The 16,807-nt window shown below is 51.3% G+C and overlaps 1 protein-coding gene across 1 annotated transcript; it reads left to right on the forward strand.

Annotated features, from left to right (window-relative positions):
* Positions 1–2,678: 2,678 nt before the first annotated feature.
* On the forward strand, positions 2,679–10,242 carry Dmrtb1 (DMRT like family B with proline rich C-terminal 1). The gene is made up of 4 exons (XM_057783479.1): positions 2,679–3,249; positions 6,518–6,723; positions 7,775–7,982; positions 10,172–10,242. The coding sequence occupies exons 1-4, from the start codon at positions 2,685–2,687 to the stop codon at positions 10,240–10,242; spliced, it is 1,050 nt and encodes a 349-aa protein (XP_057639462.1). The 5' UTR covers positions 2,679–2,684.
* Positions 10,243–16,807: the final 6,565 nt, after the last annotated feature.

Consider the following 16,807-nt stretch of genomic DNA (forward strand, 5'->3'; position numbering starts at 1 on the left):
CGAGGAAAGAAGGAAGGAGGGAGGGAGCCAGGGAAAACAGGAAGAGAAAGGAAAAGGCGGGACTATAGCTGGAAATTTTGCCTAGCATCCAGGAGCCCTGCTTCCATTACCCACGTTGTGCCAGCCTTTCTAAGATTTGAATTGCTTTACAGAGATAGCTGAATTCATGAGCTTTAAAGCAGTTCAGACTCGCCGGCGGTCTGAACGGCGCACACCTTTAGTCCCAGCACTCCGGAGGCAGAGCAGGCGGATCTCTATGAGTTTGAGGCCAGCCTGGTTTACAGAGCGAGTTCCAGAAGAATCAGGACTATACAGAGAAACCCTGTCTCGGAAAACAAAACAAACAAACAAACAAAATGAACAAACCCAAAGTAAAAACAGCCCATACTTCACATCGGGAGGCTCTGGCCACTTTGTGCCAGGTCTTTCTCTACCTGGGTTAGGGATTAGTCAGATTCTCTGGCTCAGCCGTGGCCACCACATCAGATAAAGTCGTCCTTTTCTGAGGCGCGCTGAGTTTCTACACCAGTGGGTGGTCTCTGGGGTAGATATTCTCAAAGCCGACAGGTCTTTGAAGTGGTGGTTGTAAAAGACAGTGATCTTGCAGCTTTGGTATTTGCACCTTCCAGAACGTGGGCGACGCCGAGCGCGCTGGCTGTAACTGGGCGGAGGAGGGACGCTGGAAATGTGCAGACCGGCAGTAAATTGGAGTCGCCCTCGCTGGCAAGTTGTCTAACCACCGATCCCACGGCCAAGGGGCCTCTGCCAGGAACCTGATCTTTTGTTCATAGGGTCACAGCGGTGCGTTCTCCAGAGGGCAAGTGGGCAGAGGCTGCCCAAGTCCCAGAGGGATTTCTGCAGAGGTTCCAGACTACAGCAGCCGGAGTCAGGATGGCCACTGCGGGACCGCAGCTGGGATACTTCCTAAAGTCAATGCTTCTCACACGGAGTAAAAATTCTGGCTCAAAAAATCTAAGGCTTTGGGGAAGCTCTAGGAAATCTGCACTGTGTAGTGACATATACTCCCACTTTTTGGTCATTTATCTTTGATCTTGTCAACACAATCAGTCTGCTTCTGACTCTCTGAGTTGGCCTGATTACCATTTAAAGCACTGCCTGTCTTTAGGTTCTGAAAACCTTTTGAAAGACACCATAGATATTTCTTTAAAATAAATAAATAAATAGATAAATAAATAAAGCCAAAGCCAGGGTGTAACGGCAGGTGCCTTTAATCCCAGCGTTCTGTCGGCGGAGTCTTCAGATCTATGTGAGTTCAAGACCAACCTGGTCTACATAGTGAGTTCCTGGACAGCCAGAGCTATATAGCGAGACGCTGTCTCAAACAAAAACCCCTAAGTTCTTTTGTTTGTTTTGTTTTTTAAATGACAGCTTGGGTTATTAGAGATTTTAAAATGGAAATATTGTGTGTATATGTGTGCGTGCGCGTGCGTGTATGCATGCGCATGCGCACGATGCTGTTTTTGTCTTTTGAGTGGGATTATTTTGAAAAGTTTGGCACTTCCCTTTGCTGAGACTGAATGGACTGGAGTCCATTCTTTGTCACGAGCCCAGCAAACTGTCAATCTGTGGTTCCTCATAATATCTGTAGTTTCTGGGTGTAGATGCCATCTGGGAGGTGCCAGTCACCCCTCACCAGGTCTGCGCACACCTTGCTGTGTGCACCACCCTGGATCAGCAGATATCTCAGGAAGGTTCTTGAAGATGTTTATTTATATTGTCCCTTTTTCTGAAAGAAGTATGTACCATGTGAAACAGGAAACACATACGTGCACACAGGCACACACTAAATTCAAACTAGCGCCAGAATATCTTGTTTCTTTTACTTTAGACCTTCTTTTGCTTTTTTTTTTTTTTCTTTTTCAAAGACAGGATTTCTCTGTGTAACAGCCCTGGCTATCCTGGAACTCAAAGAGATCTGCCTGCCTCTGCCTCCCGGGGGCTGGGATTAAAGTCGTGAGGCTGCGTCACCACGCCCCACTATTCTAGAACATTATTTCGCACGCATTTCAGATACGGGTGCCTCACATGAACAGGACTCAAAACATCAGAATTTCTGTAAGGATATGCCTGTAAGCAACCATCACACTGCACTAAGTTCCTAAGAATATTCTGAAAGCATGACTGCTCTTTTTTCTGCAGAGGAGACGGGAGCCGAAGCAGACGCTTCAGGGAGAGAAACCTAGCGTCCCCTGGAATTTCATGTGGAATGGGTTCACTATAACAGCTCTGTTTCTCGCGAGTTTTAAAAGCCTGGACCGTTGAGTAGTCCGCCTTTTTTCAAAAAAAAAAAAATTCAAACTATTGTCCAGTTACAATTTGGCGGGAAAAGAAAGTTTGAAAATTCAAGCGCCAAAGACTTCAAATAACTCACACGACATACACGCAGTAAGTATTCCATTTTTAATTTATTCAGTACCCCACTACCCAATAAATACATAAATACACAGAAATATTGGACTTTTACACCCCTCCAAAAGAGGGGAAAATGCAAGAGTCCTATTGCAGTTCCGGGGACACTCTGCAAGCTGTTTTGTTACAAGTGTATCCAATGTCCCCAGCACCAGGGACTTGTGGGACACCGCTCACTGCCGCTTCACTCGCTCTTCAGCTTTCGGAGGTGGTGGCCGTGTTTGGAAGCTGAGTTCGCCAGGCTGGACGACAAGATGTTTCGCACCCCCAAGTGCTCACGGTGCCGGAACCATGGCTATCTGGTGCCAGTCAAGGGCCACGCGGGCAAGTGTCGCTGGAAGCAGTGCATCTGCGATAAGTGTTACCTGATCACCGAGCGCCAGAAGATCATGGCTGCCCACAAGGTGCTCAAGACCCAAGCTGCCGAGGAGCAGGAGGTGACCACGGGCACCCAGGGGCCCCAGCTGCCTCCCGGGGCTCCGGTGGCGGCAGCCACAGCGGCCGCCTCCTCGAGCTCGAGCATTTGCCCACTGCCCAGGGTGGCTCCGGGAGGCTCCCGGCCAGGCCCCGTGGTCACCTGCTTCCTCGAGAGGCCCCCGCCGGTCCGCAGCCCGGGTCTGAGCGCCTTCCAGCGGGTCCCAGGCGGCCGCCCGGGCCCCAGCACCTTCCAGTCTGGCCTGGGGGTTCCCGGGGGACCGCACGACCGTCCCTCGGCGTGGCTGCCCCAGGGCAGCCCGCAGGTGCCCAGGCCCGAGCCCTACGGCCCCGAGCAGCGCCTGCCAGTGCGGCCCGTGCCCCGACTGCCGTTCACCGACTACGGTAAGCCCGGCCTCGTGCAGCCGACGGTTCCTCGGGCCTGTTTCAGGTCTGTAGCCTCCGGCTCTAAGCTGGCGTCCCAAACTGATGCGGGGGTGGGGAGGGCGCCTTCCCCAGGTAAGCCGCTTTGAGGACAAGGATCTGGGTGGGTGGGTTCTGATGGCAACGGGAAAGGCTGGTGGGAGAGAGACGGTGGTTATGTCGAGATGCAGTTTTCTGCCCTTTGAGCTTTTGCAAGTAAAGATGGCAGCTGGGCAGCGTAGGCTGTGGCACCTTTCTCTGTCCCCTCTAGGGAAGACAGGGCCTCCCGTGCTTGCATGTCATCCCCTCCCCCTCCCAAGCCTAGCCCTCTTGCACCTGTGTGCGTGCGTGTGTGTCCCCGTTCCCCCCCCCATCCCCGCCCTCCTGCCTGCCATTTTCTCCTACTGTAGACATTTTTTGTACTTGTTTCTGGACTGCGCTTGCGCGCCCTCCTCTCGCCTGGCGGAGCCTCAAAGTTTCTCCTAATCTAATGCACCTGCACCCACTTTTTCTGTTTCACCAGATATGCTTGAGCATTAAGCATTTTTGCAAATGGCGAGAGGGAAAGGTTGGACCTTAAGAGGTTGTGGCTTAGCCGGGCGGTGGTGGCGCACGCCTTTAGTCCCAGCACTCGGGAGGCAGAGGCAGGCGGATCTCTGTGAATTCGAGGCCAGCCTGGTCTACAAGAGCTAGTTCCAGGACAGGAACCAAAAGCTACGGAGAAACCCTGTCTAGAAAATAAAAAAAAAAAAAAAAAAAAAAAAAAAAAAAAAAAAAAAGAAAAGAGGTTGTGGCTTTTTTTCTCACCTCTCTTTGCCATGTTGCTTTCACGGTTAAAGTACAATTTTTTTCTTCTTTTTAAAAATAATTTATTTGTAATGCATTGGTGTTTTGCCCGCATGTATGCCTGTGTGAGGGTGTCGGATCCCCTAGAATTACAGACAGTTGTGAGCTGCCCGGGAATTGAGCCCGGGTCCTCTGGAAGAGCCGCCAATACTCTTAACGGCTGAGCCGTCTCTCCAGCCCCTAAAGTTTCAGGTAATGGAGCTTTTGAAGCGCTTGGGAAATAGTCCTTTAAGATGCAGGTGTGGTTTTGGCACTTTCCATATGACAGTAGAAAGGGCTCAAAGTGTGAGTCGGCCGGTTGCTCGGGTGTAACCGTGGACACGGTTCTTCCTTCAGTGTCAGATTCTCAGAAACGGACGCCAACGTTCTGCTATCGTTTCCGCTTTCTGGGACTTTGTAAGAAATCTGTCTCCCGGGGAACTAGCTGTTTGATGAGGAAGGAGAGGCCTAAAGCAGCAATCCTACAAAAGCATACCTTTGTTCCACCTCTCAACAAACGGAAATTTAAAGTGTGCTGAACACAAGCAGTCAGAAGAGGTGGGGAGAAGGCAGGCCCTTGTGGCTAATCCCAGCATGCATGGAGAAGTCAGAGGCAGTTTTGATGAACTGGGATGGAGCTCAGGTTGTCAGGCTTGGTGGCAGGTGACTTTACCTGCTGATCCCTCTTGCTGACCCGGGGGATGGGTGAGGAGCACCTCTGGGTGCATCTGGGAGGCATTTCCAGAGAGGCTTTACCAAGTGGCAGAGGTGGGTCCTGAATGTGGGTGCCAACATCTCATAGCCTAGGTCTCGGATAGGGTGAAAGGTGATCAAGAGAAAGCTCGTTAGAGGGTCCTTCTCCTTCTTGATGCTTCCTGGGTGAAGTGAGCTGGGCAGCAGTGGATTCACCTGGTACAGCCTCGTACCAGGATGTCCTGCCTCACCGGAAGTCACAGACGGTGGTGCCAACAGCCCTGGGCTGTGAGTTGAAACCAGCCACTGCTTCTTTAAACTGCCCTGGGTATCTGGCACGCTGACTAGGACCCCTTCCTTGCCTCCTGGAATCCTGTCCTGGGGGAGGGATAATGCTCTCTGAAGGATCCTACTGGTCAGTGTAGAGAGCTGTAGTAGCTGGTGGGTCAGCTGGATCCAACCAAGGTAGATGGGTGAAAGGAGTGTGGATGAGCAGTCAAGGACAGTGGGGTTAAAAAGGAATAGGAGGGGCTGGAGAGATGGCTCAGAGGTTAAGAGCACTGGCTGCTCTTCCAAAGGTCCTGAGTTCAATTCCCAGCAACCACATGGTGGCTCACAACCATCTGTAATGAGATCTGGTGCCCTCTTATGGTGAACGGGCATACTGAGATCTGGTGCCCTCTTCTGGCCTGCAGGCATACTGAGATCTGGTGCCCTCTTATGGTGTACAGGCATACTGAGATCTGGTGCCCTCTTCTGGCCTGCAGGCATCCATGCAGACAGAGCACTAGATACTAAATAAATAAATAAATAAATCTTTTTGGGGAAAAAATAAATAGGAGAGAGGCAGTGTCTGCCTTGGAAGCTCCTGGGGTGTGCTGTTCACACCCGCACTACAGGAGCAGAAGTTGAAGCAGAGTCCACTGATGAGTGAGAACTACCACACAACGACTCAGACTGGCCCCGTGGTGCAGCAGCACTGTGGGACACTGGGACCGCTGCCAACGCCAGATGCCCCTCCCCCCCACAATGTCAAACCAAGGAGGGAATAGAGGATTCCACTGCTCCTCCCAGCACAGGTGTCCGGAGCTCACTCTGGAAGATGAGTGTCACTGTTAGCGCTGGGAGGCAGTTACTGTAGACTCAACATGCCGAGCACAGGTGATGGCTGAGGGCTCAGTTCTAGATGGGACCCCTCTGTCACCTCCACTAGATCCCAGGGGATATTGTGAAGAGGAGCTGGAACCGCGAGCCTGGGGAAGGGGTGGGCACGGAGGGCATCACTTGGCTTAGTTCTCACTAATGTACAGCAGCCTACTTTACAAGATGAGGTTCGTGCGAACCCCTCACCCTGCTCTTCTGAGGATCTCTGGGCAAGTGCTCGTTGCTGAGCAAGGGAGAGACACTTTTTAATTCAATGGTGTGGCCTCCCCTGCTCCTGTAAGTCACCCTAGTTAATCTTACTGGTTCGCACGCAGTAATGAGACATTGAAGTAGAAAGGGGACAGATGGCAAAAGGATCCGTGAGAATGACAGGGAGTGAGAGGACGTGGGGATGAGCATGATCAAAATACGTCATATACACATGTATAAAAGTATAATGAAGGCCAGCATGGCGGGTAATGTGAGATGCTTTTAGTCGGTTACGCCCATCTTGCAATTACCCTGGAGACAGCAATGCACTGCTTGGTTCCTCGAATTTGTATTAACATGTCTCTCTTTGTCTTCTTAGGGCATCCTCTGAGATTCAGCTCTGATCACGTGGTGGGAACCGGGTACCCTGAGAGAGAGCCTTTCAACCAGTGCCCTGCCTGTGTCCCCATGCCATCCTACCAGCCCTTCCCGCTGGATGGCCAGGATGCATCCTCAGCTGTGGGGATCCCGCAGCATAGAAGCTTCCGTCATGTCTCCTGTAGCCCCTACCATGGAGGCAGCTTGGTAAATCGGAGCCCAAATCCTTTCCAAGTTCACCCTTATCCTAGGCACCCTCGCCACTTTCACTGGTCCTCAGTCCCAGAGAGCCAGTTGTCATAAGGGAGGGCTCACACAGGTGGACCTGCACCACGAGGCCGGGAGCTGTGGTGTCTGTTTCTCAGAGCTGGAGGCCAAAAGGCACTGGGATCCCAGGGTAACCATGAACTTTAGCTCATGCGGTCCAGCTGCTAGAAAGACCTTTGTTGTGCTGAGCATCAATGCCACAGATCTCGTGAATGAGACTGGGTATTCAGGACCCTTAGTTTGTCGGCATGGCCTCAGAGATGCCCAGCTTCAAGCCCAGGTATTTTCTGCTGTCCTGAATGTGTCCCAGAGGTAGAGAAAACCCAGCTCTTGACTCTGATGGCACATTTACTGCCCAGCCTGAAAGGTGTGGGTGCTCCCTTTGCCCCCTGTTACAATCCAGGAGAGCAGGTGCCCACCAGCCTACAGACAAAGAGAGGCTATGACCAAGGAGAGCCTAGAGTACACCGTCTGCTCATACGGAAGCATCAACTTGGCATCCAGGGCAGGGTTCTGACTGACAGGTCTACCGGACACTTTTGTTAAGTGTGAGATTCCAGTCTGTATTTGGGGCTGAGCTGTCCCACTGGCCCCAGGCAGAAGATGTGTTCCAAGGGGAGTCTTGGCTGAGAGATTGGAATTAGAGTGCTGACAATTCCCTTCCCAGCCCTGTTACGTCTGGGTCAAACCTAAGAGCCAGTAGATTATTTCCACTCATGTGCTGTCACCCTCGACACATCCCAGTGACATCCCTTTGCCCTTGCCTGCACACTGCGGCTATGCCCCTCTTCCCAAGAGATCCCAGCCACTGGAGTTGGACAAGCCTAGGGAGCAAGTCCTGCACCCTGGGGAGTTATGCTCTCCAAAATCCCTTAGGGAAAGCCCCCAGGCACAGCTAAGATGCTTGCCTGCATTAGAGAAATAAAAGATATGCTGCCCAGGCGGCCTGGCTCACTGTCTCCCTCTCTGCCCGTCCTGTGTGTCCATGCAGGTGTCGGAACCAGCCCGAGACCTCCAACCAACCTACTGCTCACCGCCGCCACCGCCGCTCCCACCTGCACCGTCGCAGCCACAGCAGCCCCCGTTCCTCCCACGTAACTACCTCTCTGCTCTCCACTTCCTGCCGCCGCCACCGCCGCCGCCTTCTCCACCGTCCTTCTCACTGACCATCCTGTATGACACAGACACGGAGAATACCAGTAAGAGACCAATATTCCTGCCTCCAGATGAGCTGGGAAGACGTTGTGGAGAAGAGGTGGCCTGAAGTGGGGGTGGAGACAGGGGTCTTGAGCTGAGCTCTTTCCCATAGCCCTCTGGTAGTCTGTGAGCATGCACACAGGGAGGTTTGCGTGATTAGAAGGGGCTTCCGTCTGAAGTCATGTGGAGGTGTTATATGGAGGTGGCTTGTTTGTTCCCGGCTGCTCAGACCTGAAATAACCACACAGAAATGATATTATTTGCAATACTGTTTGGTCAGTAGCTTAAGTGTATTTCTGGCTAACTCTTATATCCTAAACTAACCCATCTCCATTAATCTGTGTATCGCCAGATGGCTATGGCTTACTGGCAAAGTTTTGGCATGTCTGTCTCTGGCAGAGGCTCCATGATTTCTCTCTGACTCTGCCTTCTTTCTCCCAGTACACAGCCTAACTTTCCCCGCCTAGTTCTAGTTCTGTTCTGCCCTACCATAGGCTCAAAGAAGTTCTTTATTAATCAGTGGTAATCACAGCACACAGAGGGGAATCCCACATCACGTAGGACTAACTCTTTCCCCTCAGCAGTGAGGTCATGTGTGGAAGAAGTGTGCTCCCGGTGTGATCAAGGAGGGACTGACAGCCATAGCAGGAGCCACTCTGGAGACACCACTGCTGTCATCCCCCAGTGGGATGACGGGAGCTAGAGAGTCTGCCATTGCTGCCTGGGAGACCTGAGCCCGGAACCTCAGGCGACCCCCCCCCATAGCACTGCCCACCCTCAGGGTCAGCAGGCCTTTGGGATTTATGAGTACTTTGTAATTTCTTTTTAACTTTTTAGTAAATTGATATTTTAATTTTTTTTTGCACATGAACCTGTATGTTTGTATACGGGGGTGGGGTGAGCATCCACATACATGGGCAGAAGAGAACCTTGGCCATTACCTTCAGGAACATGATCCATCTCCTTTGAGACGGGGTGTCTCGTTGTCACTGTCCTGGAGCTCACCAATGAGGTTAGAGCAGCTGCAGGGAGCTGGGAGATTCCTAGCCATTGTGCTTCTCAGGGCTTCCAGAGAGCAGACTCAAGTTCTCTTGCCGGGAGGCAGGCACTTCAGCGACTGAGCCATCTCCCCAGCCCTGCACATTTTTTCTTCCTTTTAAAAATTCAACTTTAAAAGTTTATTTCTTGTGAATGTGTGACTGCAGGTGGACGTGAAGGTCCGGGAATGACTCCGAGCCCCTGCTCCTGAGTCCTCTCACTGACGCACCATTTTGTTTCTGGCTTTGTTTTGTTTGGGGGGCCCTTTTAACTTTAATGCTCCTTTTTATTTTCTTTTTAGATTTTTTTTTTTAATTTGTGTGTATGAATGTGTTTGCGGCATGTGTGCAGATGCCTGTAGTGGCCAGCAGAGGGCGTCAGGTCCCCTGGAACGGAGTTGCAGGCAGTTAGTGGTCCCACATAGATGCTGGGCACTGAACTCAGATCCTCCACAAGAGCAGCAAACGCTCTTAACCCCTGAGCCACCTCTCCAGCCCAGCTTCAAACTCTCTAAGGCTTCATTCCTTTCCAGCTTCTGAGCCTCCTGTGCTTTGGGAAAAAAGTTGCCAGATTCAAAGAGCTCTTAAATATAATTATCAAAACTGTCCAATGAGCTGGGTAAGCCTGGTGCTATGCAGTTTTACTGAAAAGGAAGCTGAGGCCCGTGGCACACTTGCCTTGTGGCTGGTATAGGATGGCTCGAAGCTCGCTGGCTGGTGGCCTGAGCATCCACTTTGTTCTGGCGTGTACTGTTTATGGGACCTTAGACAAACTCTTCTGTGGCTCTTCAGGTCCAGCACCTGCCAAAGAGGACAGGTAGTGGCCTCTACCTCGTGAGACTCTTCTGAGGGCAAACTACAGGCAGAAGGCAGGCAGCAGGGCATTCATGAAACTCGCCGCCCCTTGCTGCTCACGCATTGTCTTGTCACAGAAGGGCAAGTGGAGGTTCATAGCTGGGATTCAGCAGCAATGAGGAGCCAGGCTGGATGGAGGACTCCAGGCTGTCCATGTGGCCAAGGCTAGAAGTCAGTCTATACGACAGACAGTAAAGGATAGCAGAGTCACTGTCCACAGGGGCCTTGTAGAAAATCTGCATCTGGCAACTGGGGACTCAGCCTCTTTCTAAACCCGCTGCTTTCCTTGTCCTTTGCAGATGACCAGGACGCAGAGGCAGAGGTGCCCAGCCAGTCAAGCCAGCACTCCTCCCAGGAGCACTCTTCCTAGGAGCAGTCCAGCTAAACCACAGGCCACCTCAAGGGCCACTTGGGCGGGGAGGGGCATATATGGCAGCGATTATTTTTTTCACTTGCGTTCGTGTTATATAGCGAGGAAGGATACGGATAGGTGTAAAATGGCAGCAGCTAATTCTGATTTCAAGGTGGGAGGATGCATGTGGTTTCCAAGGTTCTCTGGCTCCTGTGTGAATGTTGAAGTGGTGTACGAGGGGAGAGAGTGTCCAGGTGGAGCAGGACCTTTGAAGAGTGGGGGCTGGTGAAACACAAGTTTAGGAATGAATTTAACCATCCTGGGCCAAGCCACTTATGAAATTCACCTCTACAGGTGGCCTCTGATTTCCCCAGGCCTCACGCAGGGCAGAAGGCACCATCCATTTCAGCCTTCTGCCCGCTTTGCCTGATCCCCAGGGCTGGGTACTACAAACATGCACGGCGGGTGTCAGGGACTGGGATGTTGACAGCAGGTTCTGCAGCATCCCGGACCTTTGCTCAGCCACCGCCCCTTGTCTTTATCCAGCTAGTGAACATCCTGACAACTGGGCCACTTCACGTCCCTGTGAAGCTTAAGCAACGATAGGCATCCTTTCTCACTGAAAATTTTAGGTTTTAGCATTGGATGTTTTCATGGTAGGGAACTCATAGGCACTTAAGTGGTTCTCAGAGCATAAATTTGTAGCTTGTTCTCTGAGGACAGTTGAGCATTGAATAAAGTGAGCATTACAAATCTTGTGGAAGGCTTCTCTGTTTAATTCTCACAGAAGGCTGTGGGCACGAGCCTGGCTGGGGAGCTTGGGATACCTGGGTTCCGGGTTTGCTAGTGCTGAGGCAAATCTCCCTGGCCTGCCTTTCTTGCCCTTGACCTTAGGAGTCAAGTGAGATGGTGTGAGGCAGGCTACCTTTCTCTAGTCTCACTACGTGCCCCGGCATAGCCTCAAACCTGGGATCCTCCAGCCTCGGCCTCCCCACTGCTGTCATGGTTTTAAGCAGGGAGAGCTTAAGGAGTAGATGTAAATGATTTTGAAATGTCTATGGTGTCTTCCCCGACTCTAGCTCCTTTTATGGTCTCTGCAGAGGAACACGGTTTTTTAAAACAGAACTTGATCCTATTCTGCTGCTTAAGGACCTTGAGCCGTCTTCCTCTCTCGACTCTTGTTCCTTCATCGCAAAGCAACCCTGTTGCAGACTGAAGATAAAACTTGGTTGTAGATGGAGGCTGTGCCTTGGTTTCCCGGCCGCCCAGACCCAAATAATCACACAGAAACTACATTAATTACAACACTGTTTGGCCCATGACTCAGGCATATTTCCAGCTAGCTCTTACATCTTAAATTAACCCATTTCTATTAGTCTGTGCATCACCACAAGGCTGTGATCTACCTACCCACATTCACAGACCACATACTGTTTTATCTACATCCAAAAATCCATAAGAGTCCAAACATTTTCCAGGACCAAGGTCAGGAGCAGCAGGGTCCATGAGAAATGATGCCTAGTTCTTCCAACAAGTACAATGGTGAGAGCTGAGAGCCAGGATCTGTCTTGGTCGAAGGTTCTAGAGCAGGCACTTTTTGATGAGTCATTCAGTTACTGCTTTACAAAGTGTTCTCTGGGGCAAAGCAGACAGCATAAAAGCAGTCTGAGGCCCCAGTGCTACAATGAGTCTGTACCAGGCTGGCCCATGAACCAAACTGTCAGGTTCCCTACCCTGTGCTGGCCCTACTCTCCCAGGCCACAGCGTTTCAGGACCTGGGGCTACAGAGAAGACCTGCTTCTCCCCTTAGCCCTACTTACCCTGCCTCCACAGGACCCCTGGCTGTCAGTACAGCAACATGGACATCAGTCGGTGGCCTTTTTATTACATTGTTTCTCATGTCTGGCCAGCACAAATGTAGGAGACAGAGCACCTGAACTGCGCCTGGACCCACATCCAGACCTATGCGAGGATAAGACACTTGCTTAGGTGGTGGGGTTTGTGGGGGGAAGGGATTAGCTTTCTTAGAAAGACCCTTCTGTAGAGTTTCCAGCCCACAGGGGCCCAGGAATTTGGGAGGGTTTCTCAGTTAACTGGGTCTGTCACTCCGTGATCCATCCATGGCTCAACATCTTTTGGTTTGAGGGTACTAAGTAAGGTGGGCAGCCTGTTGTGATGCTACCCCCTCACTGGTTTCAGCTAGGAGACTTGCCTTCCTCCCGTGTGACCCCAAGTTGTCAGTCTGAAACTGCCCTCTATTGTTCTGTGAGGCCTGTCACGGTCACGGCTCTCTTGAAGTGGGGGATGCATGCACCCTGCAGCCTTCTGGGCGGTACAATTTATGTCCCCCTACAGTCCATGTCGCTGTCTTCCTCACCAGCTAGCCTGGCTCCCAACCACTCTGAATAAGAACTGACGTCTTCACCCGGACCTGCTGCCCACCTTGCTAGCTTTCCCCTTCTTCCTACCCAGCCAGCACAGGTGCAGGAATGGGTAGAACAGACCAGATTTAACCAGAGAAGGATGGAAAGAGAGCTCGGTCTGGAAGCAGGACTGCCAACCAGTTTTAACTACAAAAATATATGCCCGCCCACCCGGGCGTCGGATGCAGCGGCGGGATGCTGCCACGAGAGGGCGAGACGGGTCGAAATTGAGGCGGGCTTGTTGCCTAGCGACCGCCTCTAGTTGGTGAGCTTCACTGTCTAGCTCAGAGATTTGGGATATCCTGGGGCGCGACTGCTGAAGCAGCCCTCGGAGATAAGCGATTTCACTGAAAAAATGAAACTATGAGCCCCTGTGATCTATGCGATCTCTAGCCTCCCAGCCTTTGTCTTCAAACACCACCCTCCGTGTTCCCACGGTGTTCCGCGTCTTCTACGCTTTTGCGCATGCGAGTCACCCAGCCATCCTCTATTGGTATTCTCGAAGACAGGGCCTGCAGCCCTGGCCTAGAACCCCTGAGCCCCATTAGGGGGCTCTGGAGGACCAGTGACTGTCCTCGCCAGACTTTGCTCTTACTGGAGGCCGGGACGAGATCTCATTAGTCCCTGTGTGACACTGGTTAGGCCAGCAGTTGTGGGCCTGTTGTGAATGAGTAAGTGAATTCCAGGGCGTCTGTGGACTCCGGGGTGGAGAGGAGGTGAATCACCCTACTGTGGTCGTCCGGTGTCCTACATTTTTGCTCTGCTGGAGACTCTCAGGGGTCAAAGGAGGAGAGTCCTTTCTCCTTAAAACCCCACACCGAGTCAAGAATTGCACTCCTTCCCACGCTGCACCCTTGCCACAGCCGTGGCATTACCCTACTGTGGAAAGGTAAGTGAAGAGAGAACCATTTACCCAAGTCACAGTTTGTAAGAGGCAGAGCGCCAAGCAGAAGTTGAGGTGGAGCACACATCTCCAGGTACCAGCTGTAGAGCTGGATGCCCCTGTTGTACTGTTTGTCGCCCTGAGAACGTTGGGCACAGAACACATGCTTGCACCCTGTGCCCCTCTAACAGAGTGACCTAAGAACATCTGCCTCCATGAATCACTGCCCACACCACTCACCACAACAGAGGGCCTGAGAGAATCCTAGAGTAGCATCCTGGGGAAACCAGTGCGGGAAGAAACCTCGGGGTTCCAGGTGAATGCCCACTAGTCAGAAGGTGTCAGCATCTCCTGTTGTCTGACTGTCCGTGTTCTTGTGGCTAGGATGGAGCAGTCCTGGGCAGGAGACATAGCTTCCTGCACTCCTAAATACTGTTTTGATGGACTAGAGATTTAGACCTCCCTTACAGGGAGCTACATAGAGACCCAGAATGCACCATGGTTGTCTTCCTCCCTTAAGCCAAGGCTAGGGTTTGGAAGACCCCACTCATCCCTTGCCTCTTCCTGGCTGTATGCTCTTGGGGACATCATGTAGGGTCTCCACACTTCCCTTTGCTCCTGGTAACATTGTTCAGAGTGTCCTGAGGATTCAGGAGCTCTGGTGGGAAATACTTCCTCCATGGATAACCAGTACATAATACTCGTGCCATTGGTCACATGAAGGTTGCCTCCTCTTTGAGACGGTGGCAGGAGCCTGTTATCTGCAAAGTGCTGCCTTTGTGGCTACATACTTCCATCACCCAGTCCCTGCACTCTGCTGATGGCTTTCCAGAAATCCTCCATGACCCTCCCCAACCCTGGGAGGCACTCTACTGCCCCTACTGCCTCTTCAGATGACAAAATGCAGGCTTGTGCAGGCGAGTTCTTGTCCACGGTCATAATGTCTGTAAGTAGAGAACGGATTAGTTTGCATTGAGCCCTCCTGCTGGCTTCTCTGGGGGACCACTGAGAATCTAGGGAGATGTGGTGCCCTCTCCAACTGCAGCGGGTTTTGCTGCTCAGCTGCCGCCCAGGGCCCGGTGTCAAGGGCTGTCAACAAGCAATGATTGGCACAGGTTTTTACATAGGAATAAAATCATTTTTAAAATTCCAAACTTAGGTTGGAGGGATGGTTCAGCGGTTGAGAGTGTTCACCGCTCTTGCCGAGCACCCGCTTTGGTTCCCAGCACTTATTTTGAAAATTAAATAAACAAGCATGCATTTTTAAAACAAGTGAATATTAATACTTTAAAGCAGATGAGAAAATTTTCAGTATTTATGTGTTTAGTTCAAATGCAAGCTAAGAAACAGCTTTGTGTCTGTTTGCCTATCTGGCTGGCTGTTTTGTAGACAGGATTTCACTCTGCAGACCAATTTTAGACCAAACTCAAAATCCTCCTGCTTCAGCTCCTCAGTGCTGGGATTTTAGACACGTTACCCTCTGCTATAGAAAACAGTTTTGCTCTTTACTAGAATACTTTTTCCCGGGTCATTTCTTCCTGTTCTCCGGGCTGTCATTGTCACTGCTGTGCGTCTGAGGTCTTTTGCACGTGCATGTGCCAGAAGCCACTCCTAGGCGTCTCTTCTCTCCTGGAGCCATGGGAGCTCCGCAAATCTCACTCAGGTTTGTGTGACAAATGCCTTTGCCCACTAAAGGCATCTCACCAGCCTTCTCTGGGCTACTTTAAAAACAATTAATTATAAACTACATAATTTGTGATAAAAGCTGAAAGCAGGAATGGAGTCCCTTCCCACCTGTGCTACTCGCATTATCTCTTCCCCGTCGCAGACCTCCTTCCTATCTCTTTCCAGGCATGGCTCGAACGTACGCAAGCTTTTTCTGTAAACTTTACTGTGAAGATAATTGTGAGAGATAATACAGGGGTCTTACGCCGCGCCGATCAACTTCCCACCCACAGTATTGTGGAGCAATACCACATCGACACTGGTGTGCACGGGCCAGTGTGCTCATGGGCAGCTTCACACTTCATGTTCCAGCTCATTTAGCTGAAGAGAAAGGTTCAGTTCGGGGTGTATGGATGTCTAATTAGTTTCTCCCATGGCATTTCACACCTTTGCGGTATATTTCTGAGGGCCTGTCTGGGGTTCTGTGTTCTGTCCCAGGCATATTTATCCGTAATCGCCCTCTAACTCCCCTCTCCTCTCTTTCTCGCTCACTTTTGAGACCTCAAAGTCTCTAACCAAAGATGACCTTGGACTCCTGGTCCTCCGGCTTCCATCTCCATAGTTCTGGGGTTGCAAGTGTCTAGCACCACGCCCAGTTGGGATCTGCTTCTTAATCGTGCATGGCAGCGAATGATTGACACTGATCTTGCCTGCTGCTGTGTTTCTGTATCATGGACCTCTGTCAGTTGGTGAAGTCATCAACAAAGCCCCTCTCGCAGCAGCCCTTGTGGGGAAAAAAAAATCACCCATGAGGTTACAGAGGAAACTAATGATGTTTCATACACCGGTCACAATAGAGACGTACCTACATGTACTTCTGAACCACACACTAAGCAAGACTTAGCCATGGCTCGCTGTCAATAGCTTACAAGTATTTGACTGCAACCGATCTCTTCCGATACTTGCAGCAGTGTGAGGTAATCTGAGACCGTCTATGACTTCTGTCCATGGCCAGGTCACACTTGATTCATCTTGCACTTATGACCTTCTTGCATCATTGAGGGAAGCAGCGGATTGCGGGTAGAAGTTAGTGGCAGCCAAGACACGCTTCTCTCCTGGATCCCAGCCGTTGCCGTCTGTATCAGAGCACAGGGAGCTGCAGTTTCCCTATTCTTATCATCTGGGTAGTGTTTTACAGAACGGAAGTTTCTTAGTGTATACAACCAGTCTCCTACTTGTTTCTAATCTTTTGGTTTTGCTGATAACTTAATTTCCTAAAGGTTTCTCCTGGAAGGGCCACTGCGCTGACCCCTTTTGCCTCCAGTAACCCCTGGCCGGTGGTGGGTAGCCAGCCAGTCTGATCCACGGAGTGACTCTGGCAAGCTCCAGCTTTCCTTCTTGGGACCTCCCACGCCCTTCCCACAGCCTGACCGGACCCAGCCCTGGGTTCCAGGGCTGCACTGTGGAGCTAGCTCTGGGGTAGGTGGCCTGCAGCAGCTTCCCCAAGCTGTGCAGCATCCTGCTAGCAGATGGCAAACTCCTCTGAGCCTTTGTGCTACACTTTATTAACAGCAGATCACAGGATGCTAACATTTTATCATGTCAGCTTTTG

The sequence above is a fragment of the Chionomys nivalis genome, chromosome 11, assembly GCF_950005125.1.
Source record: "Chionomys nivalis chromosome 11, mChiNiv1.1, whole genome shotgun sequence".
Lineage (NCBI taxonomy): Eukaryota > Metazoa > Chordata > Mammalia > Rodentia > Cricetidae > Chionomys > Chionomys nivalis.